The 17531-nt window shown below is 36.7% G+C and overlaps 1 protein-coding gene across 19 annotated transcripts in view; it reads left to right on the forward strand.

Annotated features, from left to right (window-relative positions):
• The window catches only part of MBNL1 (muscleblind like splicing regulator 1), a 174548-nt gene extending 166039 nt beyond the window's left edge, over positions 1-8509 (forward strand). For 18 of the 19 annotated variants that reach the window (XM_057738636.1, XM_057738641.1, XM_057738633.1 and 15 more), the window contains 2 exons: positions 2446-2520; positions 5079-8509. In XM_057738636.1, coding sequence (XP_057594619.1) covers positions 2446-2502 — 57 coding nt within the window. In that variant the 3' untranslated portion in view covers positions 2503-2520; positions 5079-8509. Of the gene's footprint in view, positions 1-1320; positions 1385-2445; positions 2521-5078 lie in introns of all 19 variants that reach the window. The other variant, XR_009054285.1, reaches the window with a different exon arrangement.
• Positions 8510-17531: the final 9022 nt, after the last annotated feature.

A 17531-nucleotide genomic window follows, 5' to 3' on the forward strand; every position in this document is an offset into this window, starting at 1 on the left:
ATATCCAAAAGAAGTTAAATTTGTGTCCAAGTTTTGATTCTCAGTGATTTAAGTGAAAAAATAAAATGCCTAAGTGCTCTTATTTCTATAATTACTCAGCATAAATATTAGAGGGTTATGAAGGAAAACAAAAAGGCATCAAATACGGCACATTGAGTCATTCTGTGTTCCATACAATTTTATGGAGTGACAACTGCACAGGATATTTTTAAGTGAAAGGAATCTGTTTCAGAAATTTAAATGTTATGATGTGGTTATTCAAAAGAAAATGATTATTAAAATAGTTAAAATTTAAAATTTGCATGAATCCAACCAGCATTTTCTGCTCCTGTTTAAAATTATGTTCTAGAAAATACAGGTTGAATCGAAGTCAAATTTATGTAAAGTAGGTTTTGGCTTGACTATAGAGATGGGTTTGTTAGGAAAGCAAAGTGCAGTAGGGTTATTTAATAGCATATGAAAAAATCTAGAGCCAAATCAAATTTCAGATAACCCACAGACCAAGGTTAAATGTAGCCAAATGAATCTCAAAAGAACCAGTATCAGATGAGAATCAACTTTTGCCCCTTTGGGAAAAGAAGACCAATTAAGTGCCATCTGAATTTGCAGCTGTTGCTGTAAGGAGTAACCACCTTTGTTTCTACAGTACATCATGTACCACTGAAGAAGAACTATAAGCTATTAGTATAGCCATTAAAAACTTGCAAAAGCAGCATGCCAAAATGGATGTATTTTAAATTTTCAGGCAAGCTTTAAACATTTCTTGGCAAAGAATGATTAGTTTTTCCGAAGCCTGTCAAAATCACCCAGGATTTATGCTAACACATCAGACTTATTTACAAGAATGTTAGATTGTGCATATGTGGCATGTTAGTGAGTAATCTATGGCAGAAATTTCTTAATGGATGCAGTGCAGTCTGTTTATGGTGCAGATCGATGATGCTGAACTCTCTTGTGTGTACCATGTATGACTATAGAATTGCTGGTGTAAGCAGAACTACGGCAAAGCAAATTTCAACATGCCCTTGGCCACCTTGGTTGTAGGGGACACTTTACTTTTTGCATTGTGCTGTGACCATTTCATGCATAATCTTGGGTCTTCATACTGTTTTACAACCAAAAGAAAAGAAAAGGGAATGGATATATATATACACACATATATTATATCTACATATACATACATATGTATATGCCTACAGTACATTAGCAATGCTGGAAATAGCTGATGCCACAAAATGCAGCCTGCATGCATGCAGAAGTTTATAGCTGGCCCTTCATCTGCATCGATTGGTGTTGAAGGTCCTTGGTATGTTTCGACAGCCCCATCCTTGATGCTTCTACACTGTTGGGTGCAACATCCTGTCCTGCAGCAGCAGGAAAAATGGTATGAGAAGCTTCATTATGCTTGGAGCACATTTTCGTGCCATTTGCCAATGCTGTAAAATTGTGTAAAGATGTCAGCTGAGAAATGGAAATAAAATAGAGACATATTAATTTGCACTCCAGGCTGTGGATTGTAATATGTTGAATTAATCTAGGACATCTAAATTGAAACAACAAATGCCTTCATGTATGTGATTTCACTATTCTCCCATCAACCTTGCTAAAATGGGATTAGTGCTATTTTAGAGATAATGAAACCTAAGCGCAGAGTAAGTGCTTTGCTCAAGGTTACACACTCGGGAAATGGACCACTAGTGTTAGAACCCATGCTTTCAGTCCTCTGTCTTCTTCATGTATTGTGCTGCCTCTCCCAGGATAGCAGTCACAATTCTGGGTTGGAAAAAAATCAGGCTACAAATTGGAAGATCTTGGCTTTTGGGATGATTGAAACAAGTCACCTCTATATTGGTTCCTTTGTTGTATTTTTTCTCAAGTTTTGTAATTCTCTTGCCCATTTAAAGTACAGTAAAATGTGCAATCAGGATTCATAAATATGTTGTGAAGTAGACTTACGCTTTTATCTGGTTCTTTTGAAATACTCCTTTATAATTCTTACTTGGTCTTTTTAACTTGGAAAAAAAAGTTAGACACTGTAAGTTGAATGAAAATGTAGAAATTGGTTGCACAAAAATAGGCAAGACACTTCCTCCTTTGCTTTCTGGATTACTGAATAACTGAAACCACAGGTGTGTGTGTGTGTAGGCCAACAAAAAGGGCTTCTTTCAATTACTGCTCTGCATGAATTTTTGATAGTTTTACTTCTTTTACTTCCTAAAAACTGATAACATTCATAGAATAGTATTTAACACAAAGAGTTTAAAAAATGAGTTGCTACTTTGGCATTAAGTTTACATTAACTTACTGTTATGTTGACCAGATAAGGACTATCACCTCACAGCTGAATTTCACTTCTCTTAAAAAATTTAATATTAAAATGTTTTCATCTCTTGGTTGTTGGCTTGCTTGCATGGATCATTCATTAAATAATTTTTTATTTGCTAGATACCCATAATATCTGCCGAACATCTGACTAGCCACAAGTATGTTACCCAGATGTAGAATTTTCATCACTAAACAGTAAGTTCATTATGTAATACAGAGTGTATATTTGTGGTGGTGTTTTTTTTTTTTAAGATAATTGTGTAATGCACAAGAAAATTTTGCAGAATTTTAAAGAAAGTGTTTATCTAGAGCTCACAGTTTTATCTTAGATGTGTTATGAGGAATTTTATCATATGAATTTATAATAAATATGTCAATGTTACTTAAATATGCATAATGGGATAAATTAATTTTGTTTTTATTTCATGTTAGAAATAAGCACAAGAACGAAGTAAAAAATATGACTTAAAACTAAATAGAAGGTGTAGACCAGAGGCCGGCCAACTTTTCCTTAAAAGGCGAGATAGTAAATATTTTTGGCTGTGTGGGGCGCAGGATTTGTGTCGCAGCTGCTCCCCTCTGCCATTGCAGCGTGAAAGCAGCCAGAGATGACGTGTAAACAAAAGGGTGTGCTGTGTGCCAATAAAACTTTATTTACAAAAATAGGCAGCAGGCAGGATTTGGCTCGCAGGCAATAGTTTGCTGATCCCTAGGGTAGGTCAGCATTTATTTTATTCAAAAATTGTTTTGCTAAATCCTAAATGAGAACATGTATCCACTGTACCCCATGCTTCGTCACACACAGGGTCATTAGAATATAGAGTCTGATGTCAATAAATATGTTCACACACTCACATATGTGCGCTCTCGCCCCTCCCCCCCCCCCCCCCCCCCCAGACATCTACACATTCAGGTAAACTTTAGGTACTTCAGAATAGTCACCTTGGAGGATCATATAATTCTAAAAATGTTGCCATTGCTCAAATGGTTTGAAAGTCTCGTGGTTTGCTTTCAGACACATTGACTTAGATACGTGCAAAGATGGCCATTTTTCATCCATAGAGCATACGTTTTATGCAGTATGCATGCATTCAAGTTATCTGCATGCTCAGAAGTATATTAGGTATTTATTTTTATATTTAGAAAGAGCCATGACGCTTAAAACTGAATCTGGTAAATAAGATGGGTGATCATTCTTTGTTGCTTCCTTTCATTCATCTGTTCATTAACACATTTACAAATGATTTTTTTGCTGCTTCTTGTGTGTTAATTACCAGGTGGAGGAAATAAAGATGAATAGACAATGAGATAGCAATGTAAATTTCAGTACGCTATATTAAAATGGGAGAGGTTTGAACAAATTTCTCTTGGAGCAAAGATGGAGCAACTCTTCCTAACAGAGTCAGAAGTTAAGGGAATTTGGACCATGAATGTTGTTATAGACAGAAGGGAGACGTCAGGGCCTTATAGAAGGAGGGCCAGGGTGTTGAGTCAGGAGATGGGCCAGTTCTGAGGCCCTTGTAATAATAATCCTTAGTAAGAGCTGGTCAAAGGGTGAACCAGGCAGGAGGGAGAGTATAGACAAAATCTGAAAGCTGTTTAAGAAAGAAATGATAGCCTCAGGCTGAGAAGTACTACCAGAGACATGCTGTAATCCTGAATTAAATGATTAAACTGGTTTTTGTGTTTCATAAGCTCCCTCGATGCAGTTCTGATAATAAGGTTTATTATTCTGAGCAACAGCCACATTTTGAATAAGCACATCACTTTGTAGTATGTAGGTTTGGAAGAAGAGTTCTCCTTTTGACATGTTAAAAAAAAAAACCGTTTCAGGCTTTTGTAGTCAGTTGGGTATGTTTGGTATGTGTATATGTAACTATGTTCTATTTCTTAGCAATTATCCAGGTTGAAAAAAATGATACCAAATGGCAAGTTCATCAGTTAGCAAAACAGTAGATGGGTCTGTATTGAAACTTAGGCTCTTTAATGTTCTTTTATTTAACAAATGATTACTCATTTTCATGAGGAGTTGCAATATTTAACTGGGTTTTTTTAGTGCAGCAAAATGGTGATTTCTTTCATTCTCAAGGTTGTATGCTAAAGCGTATTTTAACATGTAAAGATTCTCTGGGAACTGTTAGTTCACAAGTGCATTTTAATATCAGCCTTAATTTGTCAGGAACTTAAGGAACGGTTTTTATTTTTCTTGCCTTTAGGAGGAAAAATCCGAACTTTAAATTATCCAAAACAGTCATTTAGAGTATCATTCTTTTATTTTTTTCTAAACACTTACTGTGCTAATCAAGCACCTAAATAGAGTAAATTGTGTTTAATAGGATTGTTGCATGGATTTTAATTTTGTGGGTCAAATTGTTACTCTTGAAACCTATTAAACTTCAGAAGTGAAGTGAGTTGTAGCTTCAGCCCCACAATGACAGTGCTAAAAAAATCTCTACTACGTGATGCCCCATGATTCTGCAAATATATGTTATGCTTTGAGCTTAGCATTGGATGATGTTTGTTCAGAGTCTACAATTTTATTAAGGTGCACATGTCATTTTATTCTCAAAGAGATGATAAACAAATTTAGGTCCTTTGTACTTGTACAGTGTTTTTTGTTTTTACATGAAGGTACAACATACTTATGTTCACTCTTTAAACCACGAAATGCAATTTTCATGTTGAATGTATATTGGAAACTGCTTTTAGGTATTGTCTGTTTTAACGAAGATTATCTCTTTTTTCCCTTGTAGATCATACTAAAGAGGAAAGGACAGTGTGCTTGGTTAGAGTAAAGGACGAGGTCATTAGCCATATTGTATATACCGTCAAGCAACACACACAAAAACCCCTCAGCCACAAGACATCCACATATTGCATGTTAACCAGAAGAAAAGACAACATGGAAATCCACTGCACACTGTTGCCTATACACTTTGTACATTTGATTGATATTTGTGCTGAGGTGATTATTTCTGTCTAAAAGAACAGCATTGTCTTTCTTTTCTAGCACAGAGTGATGCATTCAAATATGCAGACCTAATTAGTTTCCTATATATTCATGCCATCTTGAAAAGACAGACTATGGTGTAACCATGATTCTATTATGTATTGGTACGTCTGTAGACCAAGATATAATTTTTTAAAAATAAGTTTATTTCTTTCAAGGTTTACAAATAACAAAGGTGCACCTTGTATTTAAAATTGCCATTATAGATGAGAGCGTGCATGCACAGTCATTTTTGTTTAAGAGTAATATTTTTAATGTAATAGATTTTAAGATGTGGTGAGGGAGGGATCTGACAGAGATGAATGTGCCAAGCAAAACCACAACTGTGTATCTTTTAAAGCACATCATGGCTTTAAGTACCATGTTGTTAAGGATTCTCATGAAGTGCCATAGACTGTACATCAAATTAGAGTATTATTTCTTCAGTGTTATTGTTTTCAGAGCCACATTTTTGTTGCTTATTTGCTAGTACTAATCAGTCAAAGGGCACCATTCTTTTTTTTTTTTTTTTTTTTTTTTGAAACCAAAGCTGTCTCAGAAATGGCCAATTTAACTTTACAGTAACAAAATAGACAGCACAACACAGACTCTCTCAATACAGATAAACTCAACACATACTGGAGGATATATATAATAGATATATATATAAAATTATTTTAATGCATTGTAGTGTAATATTTATGCATACTATACTGTATAACATGTTATTCAAAAGGGATATGCCATTTCTGAGACACGATAACAAAAAAAAAGTTTGAGGAAATTATTTTGCTTCTATTTATAGCTCTGTCAAAAGTCAAAGGACTCTAAATGCTTTGCAAAAATGGTTTCACATTTGCTTAAATGCTTCATCACAGTCACATTTAAAATAGTGACTCTAAACAAAGAAGAAAGTAGCACTGTCATCAGATGCATGATAAACCAAAATATGAAAATGGGAAATGTTTCATTAACCTAGTCATTGGGTGGGTTAAGTACATGGGTGAATTTTATATGTGATTTGTTTTGTTTTGTTTTGTTCAGATTTACTGCTTATAGCCTTAGAAAGCCTTTTACAAAATTAAAAAAAAAATAGATGTGCATTCAGTTTTTAAGAATGGATTCATCCAAAGGAATTCCTTTTTTGTGGTTTGGATGTTGCAGCTAGTAAAGGATATTTTTGCTCTGTTCAGCAGTTCTAAAAATTGCTGAAGTAGGGGCCAGGTCACTGGTAGTTCTAGTATGGAATGGGAGAAGTGAAAGTTCAGTTCTAGAACTTTCCATACTTCCAAGTTTACTGCAAGTTTTTATGCTTGAGAGAGAGATGCTTTCTAATATAAGACTGATGTGTTGATTTTACTGATTGTACTGTACATCTATTAAAGCCTTAGATTATTACATTACGGGTTGGAACCCATACCAATGTAATTTCAATCGTGTTAAGAGAGTAATGGTGACTCCACATGTTATTGTAGTTAGTTACATTATAGAATATTACTTATTTTTCTTGTTAAAATGTAGTTTTTCATTTCCTACATTTATTAGATTTCATTTTCTATTAACAATTGAATACCATTTCAGTTTATAGACTCTTGTTTTATTAGATTTTACTGATGAATTTTTCAAAATACAAAAAAAAGTAGTTTTTCCTTCATAACATACTCAGTTTTGAATTACATGTAGTGTCATATGAATATTCGTATTATTGTTAACTAAATGATTTATATTTTACTGATTTAATATTAAAGTGTAAGAATGTCAGTCATTGTTAGTTCTTGTCTAGTTTTCATTAAAAGAACAAAGATCTTTTATATGGATATCTTATAAATATATAATCATTGCTAAGTAAGAAGTTAAGTTGTTGCTATCGCAACAATCCTGGCAGACAATTGAGTAATATTTTGATGATTTATTTTGTTTGTAATTAGTTATTATAAGAAGATCTAGATCCTAGATATTAGAATAAAATTTATTTTCTACTGTATCCATTTCAAATGTTAAAGTATTGTTTAATATTTTTGAAATCCCTGAATATCAGGCCTTGTTATAAATAAGCTGCATAATCAATAAATAGAACAAGGGACTTTTTGTTGATAATCCAAATACTCAAAGTTTACGTAATGAGAATTATAGCGTGTGTGCAAACTCTTGAGGGTTGATTATGCTGCAATTTAGCATGTTGGAACGTCTAGAGAGAAGGTTGACTTTTTGCACTTCTGTATATAGTCAAAAGAGAGAAACCTGTATAATAGTAAGATCTTATTTTGAATAAAAACGTCTATAATTACAAGGAGTTTTGTTAAGGCTAATAAAATGACAGACTGAGCAAAATTGCTTGCAAAAGTGGCACAGAGTTAGCACTCCATACCCCTTCAGACATGTTGCTTTGCTTTTTGTGGACAGCTTGTAGTTTGCCAGGATTTTTTCAGCTGGAAAGATATGCCATCCTTCTGAGATCTCATGACTGACAAAAACTCCATTGGGCCAAATCTGCCTGAAGAGCATTACCAAAACTAGCAGGTACTTCAACCATTAAGGTGAAATCATGGATCAGATATTCCTTACATTTTTCAAAACTACTGCATGTTTAAAACTTCAACAAAACAAAAAAAAGAGAAAGAACTATACTAAGGACATATACTATTCAAATCAGTTTCTGCCAATTTCAGTGGTTTATTGTTCACAAAAAAAAAAAAAGAAAAAAAAATCTTCAAAACAAGTATTGACTTTCACAAAATTTCAACCATAAACAGGCAAACCAAACAGCACACCGTAGCTATAGTTGTTATGTGATTGTTTTTTAATTGCTGTAGGAGCCTGTTCTTTCAGCAGGTGAAAAAGGTAAAACACAGTTCAAATTTCACGGTTTTAATTTTCAACTCAGAAGCACGCAAAAAAGCAAATGTGATAATAGGCACTTGTTTAAAGAATTAGCGTCTCCAGCCTTCACTCCAGCTGGTTATGATGTTGCACTTATCAGCAACCTTACACTTTCATCTGCTGAAAGGACAGTTGTGCTTGGTTTTACTATTATGTAATCACAACTTACTTTCTGCTTGTAGTTGCTTAAAATTATGTATTTTGTCTTGGGCTGCAATTTGTTTTATGCTTATTTTATTATTACTGCAGTAGTTGACTTTGCTGTATGGAAAAATAAAGTGAAATTGCCCTAATAAAACTTCTCTTTCTTAAGTACATTTGTGTGTCTGAGATTGAAGAGTAAATTATTTTTATGCGTCTCAAGTATTCATGAATGTCTGTCTTGACGAATGGTAATGATATGAAAATTCATTATCAGGTGTTAAGTAAAGCACTGTCTTTCCCACTAGCCTTTCCTACCGAGAGGGAGAATCTGAATCGTGATGTATTGCCCAGTGTTTTCTGAAAAACCTTGTCCTCCTTTCCTTTTGACACTTGAAGTAATGTTTGATATATTTTAGATGCAGGAGGGGAAAACTCTAAGGGAAAAAAGGAATTCTCTTATCAATGCTAAATCACTGTCTTTCTGTAAATGAAATTTTATTTGCCTGACATTACTGCATTTATTCAATAAATGCAGTAATGATGACACTTGATTCAGAGGGATAAAAGCTTATGCACACACACAGCTGAGCCAGGCCATGACATGACGAGAGAGAGAGAGAGAGTGTGTGTGTGTGTGTGTGTTTGTGTGTGTGTTTTAAATGGTGAATTAAAAATTTGGTTGAAGTGAGGCCTGGTATCCCATGTGGCTTTGCATTTTGCAATTTTTACAGATAGTGAAAGCCAAAGTTCCAATGTGAAGAAATCTGCTCATTTGATCATTTAGTGCTACTTTGTGTGACTGTGGCACTTGGTGTTTGGTGAAAGGCTACAATACAGATCCTCCTTTGTAGGTCAATGCTTGTTTTCTTACTGCAATAAAACTTACTGCAATAAAAATAAGTGTATTATTTATAATTAATACAATTCTGTTACTGGCTGAGCTCTGTGGAACATTTCTCTTATTTTCAGTGGGCTCAACTATTCAAGGTGCTGCTTCTCAAAAGACACTCGCTGCTCTGGAGGTGATTATCTAAAGCAGGGGTTCACAACCTTTCTGAGTAACATCAAAACATTTTTCGCTCCTCTCCAATCAGCGATAGTACTTTTGGATGTCTTTTAATTGCGAACATACAGTAACAAAAAGCCATCGAAACATTTTCATTCATCACAACAGCTTATACAAGCAACTGAAGAACAGTCATTGGAGATATTCGTTCTCCAGACAATGCTGATTGTTCAGAAGGAATTGTTACTGCAGGGACCATTAGGGGTCCTCAGCTCACAGGATGGGACCCTGTCGTGGAAGTCTGGCTCCTTATTTCATTACAGACCCTTGACATTCACGAAGTGTACACTTTGGAATGACCCTGAAGGTTAGTGACAATCTAAAGTTAACGGCACGCCTTTGTACAGGAGATGGTCACTTAACATGTAAGTGAACCTGTGGGACAATCAGCAACAAGATTTTGCTGTTTTTCTACTGGATTTTACTCCACTCACTGAGTCTGAGGCAGTCACTTTACTATTTGAGGTAGTCTGTGATATGTTCTGGAGAAAAATTACAGTGTTGTTGGAGATTTGGAAACTTTTGACAGCCTAGGACATATTCACTTTAAATGTTCAAAGTCCGTTGTGTTACCATCATAAAGCGATACAAAAATGGGAAGCTTAGAGATTTAAATGTTAAAGGATTTGTTTTGACTTCTCTTGGCCTTTCAAAACAACACTGAACCTCACTTAAGTGACTCTACAATGGCCTTGTGCCATGGCCGGGCTTGGCCTAGCCTCCAGCACACAGTCCTCACCATGGTTGGTCACAGCTATGCAGCATTTAGCGTGGGCTGTAAATCTGAAGCTACCCTCAGATTGTGGCTGTGTGAGGCCACGCCGGGTCACAGCTTCCCCCTCCAAACTTCTTAGGAGTCAGACTCCAGTTTCTCAAAGGGCCCTGTGTGTTCTGAACTCCAGAAGAGCAAAACCTAGCTGTGTGCCGGGGCCTAACGGGGCCTGGGGCTTGGGAACTCTCCTTCCAAGCCCTGTGGGCAAACTCCCTCAGAGTTGGCACTTGCCCTGGACACCTGTCATCCTCAGCTGCCCTGTCCTACCCTTTCTCTCTCCTCCAGCAGGGGGCTGAGGCAACCAAGGGGGTCAGAGCTACTTTTTTTTTTTTGTCTTCTGAGGAAGCAGCCCCTTCGGTTCTCTTCCTTTTTTGTTGTGTGAGATTTTTCTATATTCATGTAATGTATTTCTTTTGCTAATTAAATGTTGGGAAAAAAATACAGCCTGCCCTTGAGTGTACCATTTCAGGAAAAAAGAGCAGTGGCAAGTTAGAACACAGATAAAATCTGCGGCTATTAGTGACCTATTTAGGTCTTTCAGAAGCAATGTACGGAAGCAAGTGTGACGGGTTTCTTTCTCCCTAATTGGGTTTCATAATGACAAAACAGAATTTCCTTTTTAACAGATAAAGAATAAACCCGAAGTTTCCTTCATGGTGGTGGGGAGCCACCAGAGTGTTATGTAAATTCTAACTGCCACTCTCAGTCACATTTGCCTCTTGGTGGAGCCTGAGCTGTTGAATCCCTACCCTTGGAATTTAGCAGAGCCCGGCAGCTGAGTTAAACTGAGGCTTCACGTGGGCTTGGATGATTCCACTGCAAGGGGCACAATTTCACTGCAGGGAAATTTTAACTACTGCAACCACGGCATGTGCCAGGGTCATGAATACATCTAGGAAATAAAAAAAGCAGCCATGTTCTCCGTAGAAGGAAGGGTTCCACATCTGGATGAGTCTTCAGACCCAAGTGCTTCGCTTATTAAATCTGTTCTGGACTAGATATACAGTTGCTATAGGGGAATGAAATAATAAAATATATCCTGCAAGTTTATAGCTGAAAGGCAGTTGCTTGGACCAGGGTAGCTGTGACGGAGGCTGCTTGTGTAGACAGGATTCCTTCACAGCAGAACACCATGTTCACAAGGGGTGTAGAAACCAGTGGTCGTGGTGGCTTTGAAGGTCTGGAAATCAGTGAGCAGTCTGCAAGGAAGTCCATGCTTGAACTTAAATGTAGAGCAATGCTGTGCCAAAGAACCAAAAATTAGCCAAGCAGATCTCCAAAATCTATTTCGAACGGCACACAGTGCTCTAGTCTAGAAGAGAGTATAAGCCTCTTGACTAAAGTCATATGGTTAGAGTGGCAAAGCTAAGCAGAAAACTAGAGCCCTGAAGTCTCATAATATATAGCATAACTTAAGGTTTCAGATGAAAGTAGAAAGACGTGTGAGGAACTAGAAGCCTGCAGCAGAGGCTGAACAAAAGACGCCTTTGTGATAGACAGCTAGCAAATTAACGGTTGTAATCTGGACACGGTCAATGGAGCTTCAGTAACAGGAAGAACCTCTGCGCTTGCCCTGCTTTGCTTTGCCACTGGGCCTCTTCCTTTTGCAGATGCAACCAATTCCCAGACATGGGCTTGGGTGGACTCTGAAAATAAATATAAGTAGTAATATCTGGAGCGTGAAGGAATGAGGCAGAGACAAGGGCAGTTTTGGCCACCATGTGCGTGATAGAGATGGGTACTGCCCAGGGCCACCAACATCACAGAGGCTTGCCAAACCACGGGAATAGATTATAACCTCCTGAAATAGTTATTTGTAAGACATGAACTGGAAAACTCCTTAAACTCATCAAAACCAAAGCTACTCATTAGAAATGGCATTAAAGCACTGGGGAGGCACTGCAAGTGGTTAAGATCAAGGGCTCTGCAACCAGATCACCTGGATTCATGTCTCAGCTGTTCAGTTCTTTGACCTTGGCTGAGCTACATCACCTCTTGGGGACTCCGTTTCCACCTTCACAAGACAGAAATAGCAATGAGAATATTTACCTTGCAGAGCTGTTGAATGGTCCCCAGGTTGAATTATCTGGGGCATCATTTAAAAAGTATTGCTGCTTGGCCCCTTCCACCAGACATTCTGATTTAATTGCTATGGAGGCAGCTAGTAGGTTGAGGTATAAAGTGCTTAGAACAGTTCCTGGCATACGGAAAGAAACTGATCCATGGTAACTATGATTGCTATTTTATTATTATCCATTTTTCAAATTACTTCACCTAATCTTTAATTTTCTTCTTAGTTCTTAGGTTGCACATCCCCTTCAAAGCAGCTATGGACACAGTCTATCTATTTGTGGTCTCTCTAATTTTATCTTTCCTGTTAAGTAGTGAAACTGTATCTTCCTGTTCTTTACCACCACAAGAGATCCTGTTCATCGTTGCAAATATAGTGAACATTTTAAAAACAGAATCGAGTACCTGTTGACTCACTCTGAACATTTTAAATTCATGCTCCAGCATATGATCACAGACCATACCTAACCCATGTCAGTGTGAAAGTGACCATTTAGACACACCTAAACTTAACTACCTGAATTCCCCCTTTACTTAACTCATGCTCAAGATCAAATCATACAATAGATGCCTTAATCATCATAAAAATTGTGCCATTAAACAATGTATTTAAAATATTTTTATTATATTTATCAAAATATTTCTAATTACATTTGAGTGGCACTGCTATATTTCCTTATCATATTTCAGCATAGATTTATTTTAGATGCTTCAATTAGCACTGACGGCTTTGTAAACACACATTTTAAGAATCTAGACAGGCACCATGCTGGGCTTGAGATACAAGGTTGAATGGCGAGAACCACACAGTGTAATTGTTGCAGAAATCGGTCCCTGGAGAAACCAAGCACCACACTCGGAGGGTTGGAGAATTCAGGTTCATTAAGCCAGTGGCCCCAGACCAGCTAATGCTCCAAAATTCTGGGCCCCGAGCTCAGGGTGAGCTTTACTTTCATAGGGGTCAGTGCACATGGTTATGGTTAGCATTGGTAGATTGGTTACTTGGTTTACAGAGCATGGAAGTTTCCAAACAGAAACTTACAAGAGCAGGTGAAAACATTCCATAATTAGCAAAACATTTTATGGTTACATTTGATTGCTAGGTCATCCTATTTTTGTTTTTCTTTTTCAGCACAGCAAGTATATTTTACAAAAGCAGAAGGAGCATGGAGTTACTTTTAGCTGAGTGCAAATTTCTAATTTTCCTCTTCATAATGACTAAAACAAAATGTATAGGATATTGAATACACACTGATCTAGTATTTCCTACCTCCCACATCTGTTCCAAACCCTTTAACTGAACCACAAAATAAATTAGAATAAGATTGAATGAAAACCACCGTCTCTTCTTGAATACAATACTATGACTACTCTCTTCATTATCCAACTCATTTTATCCTTAAAAAGTAATCTGAGTATTGAAAAAATATTTGTGAATAAATATGTTCATTGTAGCCTTTTTTCATAATATTAAGAACAAAGAGCAGTCTTTGTTTCAATAGCTAGGAAATGACTAAGTAAAGTAGTATAGAGTGTTATGTATTTTAAAAGGATTTTTTTTTCAAAAATGATTTAGTCACATAAGAAAATAATTTTAGTGGTAGGATTAAAGGATTATTATCTTTAACTTTTCTTGGTTTTCAAATTTTCTGTGTTTAGTAAACAGTTATTGTTTTTCATTTTAATTGCTTCATATTTTTTCCTTCATTTTTTACCATAATTTCATTTAAATTGTTGTTTAGATCATGTGCCCATTTGAGTCAGTTTGCCAAATTCAGAATATTAAAATGTCTTATAAAACGTACTTATCTATCACTGTTAGTTGAAAATTACAGAAAATATCTTGCCAAATCAGTGAAATATGTATGTTGTTTTAAGGAAGACAAGTGAAAGGATATTAATAAAAACCATCTTGGTATAATCTTTGCTTTTAATTCTCTAAAACTGTCACTAGTTTCTGTGTGATTATATCACTCCCCATTTACATTTTATTTATAGCACAAATTTCTATTTTAAATCAAGCAATCAATCAATTAATCTATTTAGGAGGTCTCCTCATCCTTCCCACCCTCAGGATACCATAAATCATCAAAATTGTTTCATATATATTTATTATAATATAGTGGAAAAAAGACAACTAAGTGTGCTGAACATACCTTAGGAAGATTTGCTAGCAAGGTAAGTATATTAAGCAGGGAGATGAGGGCAAGTTGCTCTCCAAGGATGTAACATTGGAGCAGAGACTTGGATAGAATAAGGCAGCATCCTGTTACCTTGGAGGCATACCCTTTCCAGCCATCTGTTCTTTTGAATGCTGACTCATGCTTTTTGCTAAATTAAATGCGACTTCCTTTAGAAGCATTCTTCTCTTCCTTTCTGACACCATGAAAGCGACATTAATTATTTCTTGCTTTACTTTCTCAGGGCTGATTGCTTTTACCTCCACTTCTGTACTTTTTCTTCCTGATATCACAAGAAGAATATACAAATAGGAATCTGCCCAAAGAAAGGTATTTTCTCACCAGAATTAGCCAGTCTTACTCATCTGTGTGTGGTACTCAGTGCCTAGCACCAGTTTTGTTGAGTGTTTACTTGAATTTTAATTAAACATATTCCCTCTCCTCGCTGAAAATTCAGGTTAGGAACGTTCTACCGAACTCTGCTTTGCAGGCTGTGAAAACAATGCAACTACTGAGTATCTAGAAAGATTGATGGCATCTCAATGTCTTCCATTGTTTGAAAAATCGTCTGGAGAAATGAGCTGATGCTTCCCAGCCCACAGCCCACTCTAAACTCCTTAAACTGTTCCACTAAAGAGAGTAATTTAGAATGTGTTTAATTAAAACTTTCCCCCTCCTTGAATACAGAATTTTGACTACCTAAATCATTATCTATGGAGAGGAGACTGTAGGAAGGAATATTCTGGTAGGTGGGATAGCTTATGAACATACTCTTATAAAGGATCTTGGTGAAAGAGAGAACATACCTTTATAGTCTTTGCACATCCTTTAAAATATTTCTAAGACTAAAACTGAAGTCTGTTGTTTTGTATGCAGAGGCCTTTCTTTATCATGTGCAGCACTGTTTTTATTTATGTATCTGTTTCTTTTCCCGGGCATCTCAAACCGGTGTCAATTAGCATCAATAGCGGTGCATAGGAGGAACATAAGCCATTTACTTGCTAACAGATTATAAGAATCGCAGTGGAAATCGATTTGTGCTGAATATATATATGCCTACAGCCTGAATACTTTTTAATGTATTTATCTTGTTGTAATTAGTTGGCTCCTTTTCTTCTTCCCTGTTCCTTTTACATTATTCCACAAGGCGCTGAGCTCCGATCGGCCTTTTTGGCACTCTCAGCTCCCAGCAGTACCCTCCTTATGAAAAGGTGTACTGAACAGTTATCTCATCTGATGTGACTTAAAAGGGTCTGGGAAGCTGCTTCATTTCTCTACAATTTTCCCACCTTTTCACTTTTAATTGCCAACCCTTGAGTAAGAGATAAAATTTTTCATTCCATAGTTAATGAGGTTTAAGTACTTAAAGAGACTTTATGGGAAAAAATGACTTAAATTCATGTTACTTTCTTTCCTCTCTCTCCCACACCCTTGCTTCATCCCTCTTTCCCCTGTTCTTTCTTTTGTAAGAATTTAGAGGACACTAATCTGTGCCCTGAGCTGTGGTAGCCATCGAGGACAATATAATTAATCCGAATCAGTCTCCATGCTCAAAGACCCCAAAGAAGAGTCGGCAAGATATTTGTGTCAACAAAAAGCTGCAATTCAAACTGATGATATACTAAAGGACTATGCAAACTGCTGTGGGAAAGGAGAGGGCAAGGTCGCTGATCTCTCAGGAGAAATAGTAGAGAAAGAGGAGCTCGGAAGAGGAGTCTACAGAATACAAACTTGCCCAATTTTACAGTTTTCCCACTTTCTAAAAAGTGCCCCCTCTGCAAGTTTTATCATACTCATAAGACAAAGAAGAATACTACTATTTGCCTTCTATAATTGCACAATACCCAAAACCTTAAGTCTGTTAAGTCCAAAATGTGATAATCGCCTGTGTTTGGCCCCACAAAAATCTAATGATACTGTTCCTTTAACTTGAATTGATTGACGTGTTGGCATAAATGTGGATATCTCTTTAATTCTCTGATTTGCCAATAGCAAGTGCATACCCACCACATGTGTGGGTAAATGGTTACAATATTTTAAATTAGATGTGAGAAATTATTAAAACGCTTACCTCTTTGCATTTTTCCAAAACTCTGAAAGGCAGGACTTGGTTATGTCTTATTTCAAATATGAATGGGTGAATGAGTAAACTAGCTCCCCACAGAATTCAAACCTCAACTCAGTCATTAGTCTTAACAATTTCTTATTTTCCTCTAGTGTTCTTATCAGTAGAAAATGGATTGGTTTTGGTTAGATCTTATTTTCCTTTTCTGGCTCACCCTCTGGTGGAAGTTCCCATAATCTTAAAATGATGAAAACTCTGGGCAGCCACTGTAATCCCTGAATTACAAATAACGTGTCCTCTGATAATTGCAGAACACTTGAACAAACAAATCAATTATCTTGTATTTTAAGAGTTTCTAAAGATGGTAAAGTAATGAATTACAAGGGTTTAACGTTTTCAATTAAAAAACCAAATATTTACTGAGCATATGGAGACAAACGAGTGAGGCACTGTTCCCGCCCTGATGGAGGACAGTTCAGTTGGGTAGAAAGGTACAAAGGCAGTAACAGAAGACCTAGGAACATTGAGTAGTTAGGACTATTGGTGGCATCAGGCACAAATCTAGCTTGGGGTGTTCTGGGAAGATCCCCCAGGGAGGTGCCAACTGATGAGCCATTGTATCTAGACGAAGAGGCCGGAAGAGCATCTCAGGCAGAAACGCCACGTTAGCTAAGGCACAGAGGAGATGAGGACAAGGCATGAGTTGAAAGGCTTCAACAAACCTGAAGTTATTAACACATGAAATGTGAGCAGAGACAATGGGAAAGCAAGAGAGATAGGCTGGAATGAGGTTGTAGAGACCTCAGTAAAGTGTTCCTACTTTCAGAGTGCAGTTGCGGACAGATGGAACATTCTGGTTGCCACTGGCAGAAGATTTGGGAAGGCAAAACTAGAAACAGGAAATCCAGCTATTGGTTATGAGACATCATAATGGCTAGAATTAAGATAATGAATTATTAGGCTCTTCTAGAACACAGATGCCAAGGTGGATGGGGTAGGGTGGGAATTGTGTCTGGAGGATTGAGGGCCCCTTCCCATAG

This window comes from Hippopotamus amphibius, chromosome 6 (genome assembly GCF_030028045.1).
Source record: "Hippopotamus amphibius kiboko isolate mHipAmp2 chromosome 6, mHipAmp2.hap2, whole genome shotgun sequence".
Lineage (NCBI taxonomy): Eukaryota > Metazoa > Chordata > Mammalia > Artiodactyla > Hippopotamidae > Hippopotamus > Hippopotamus amphibius.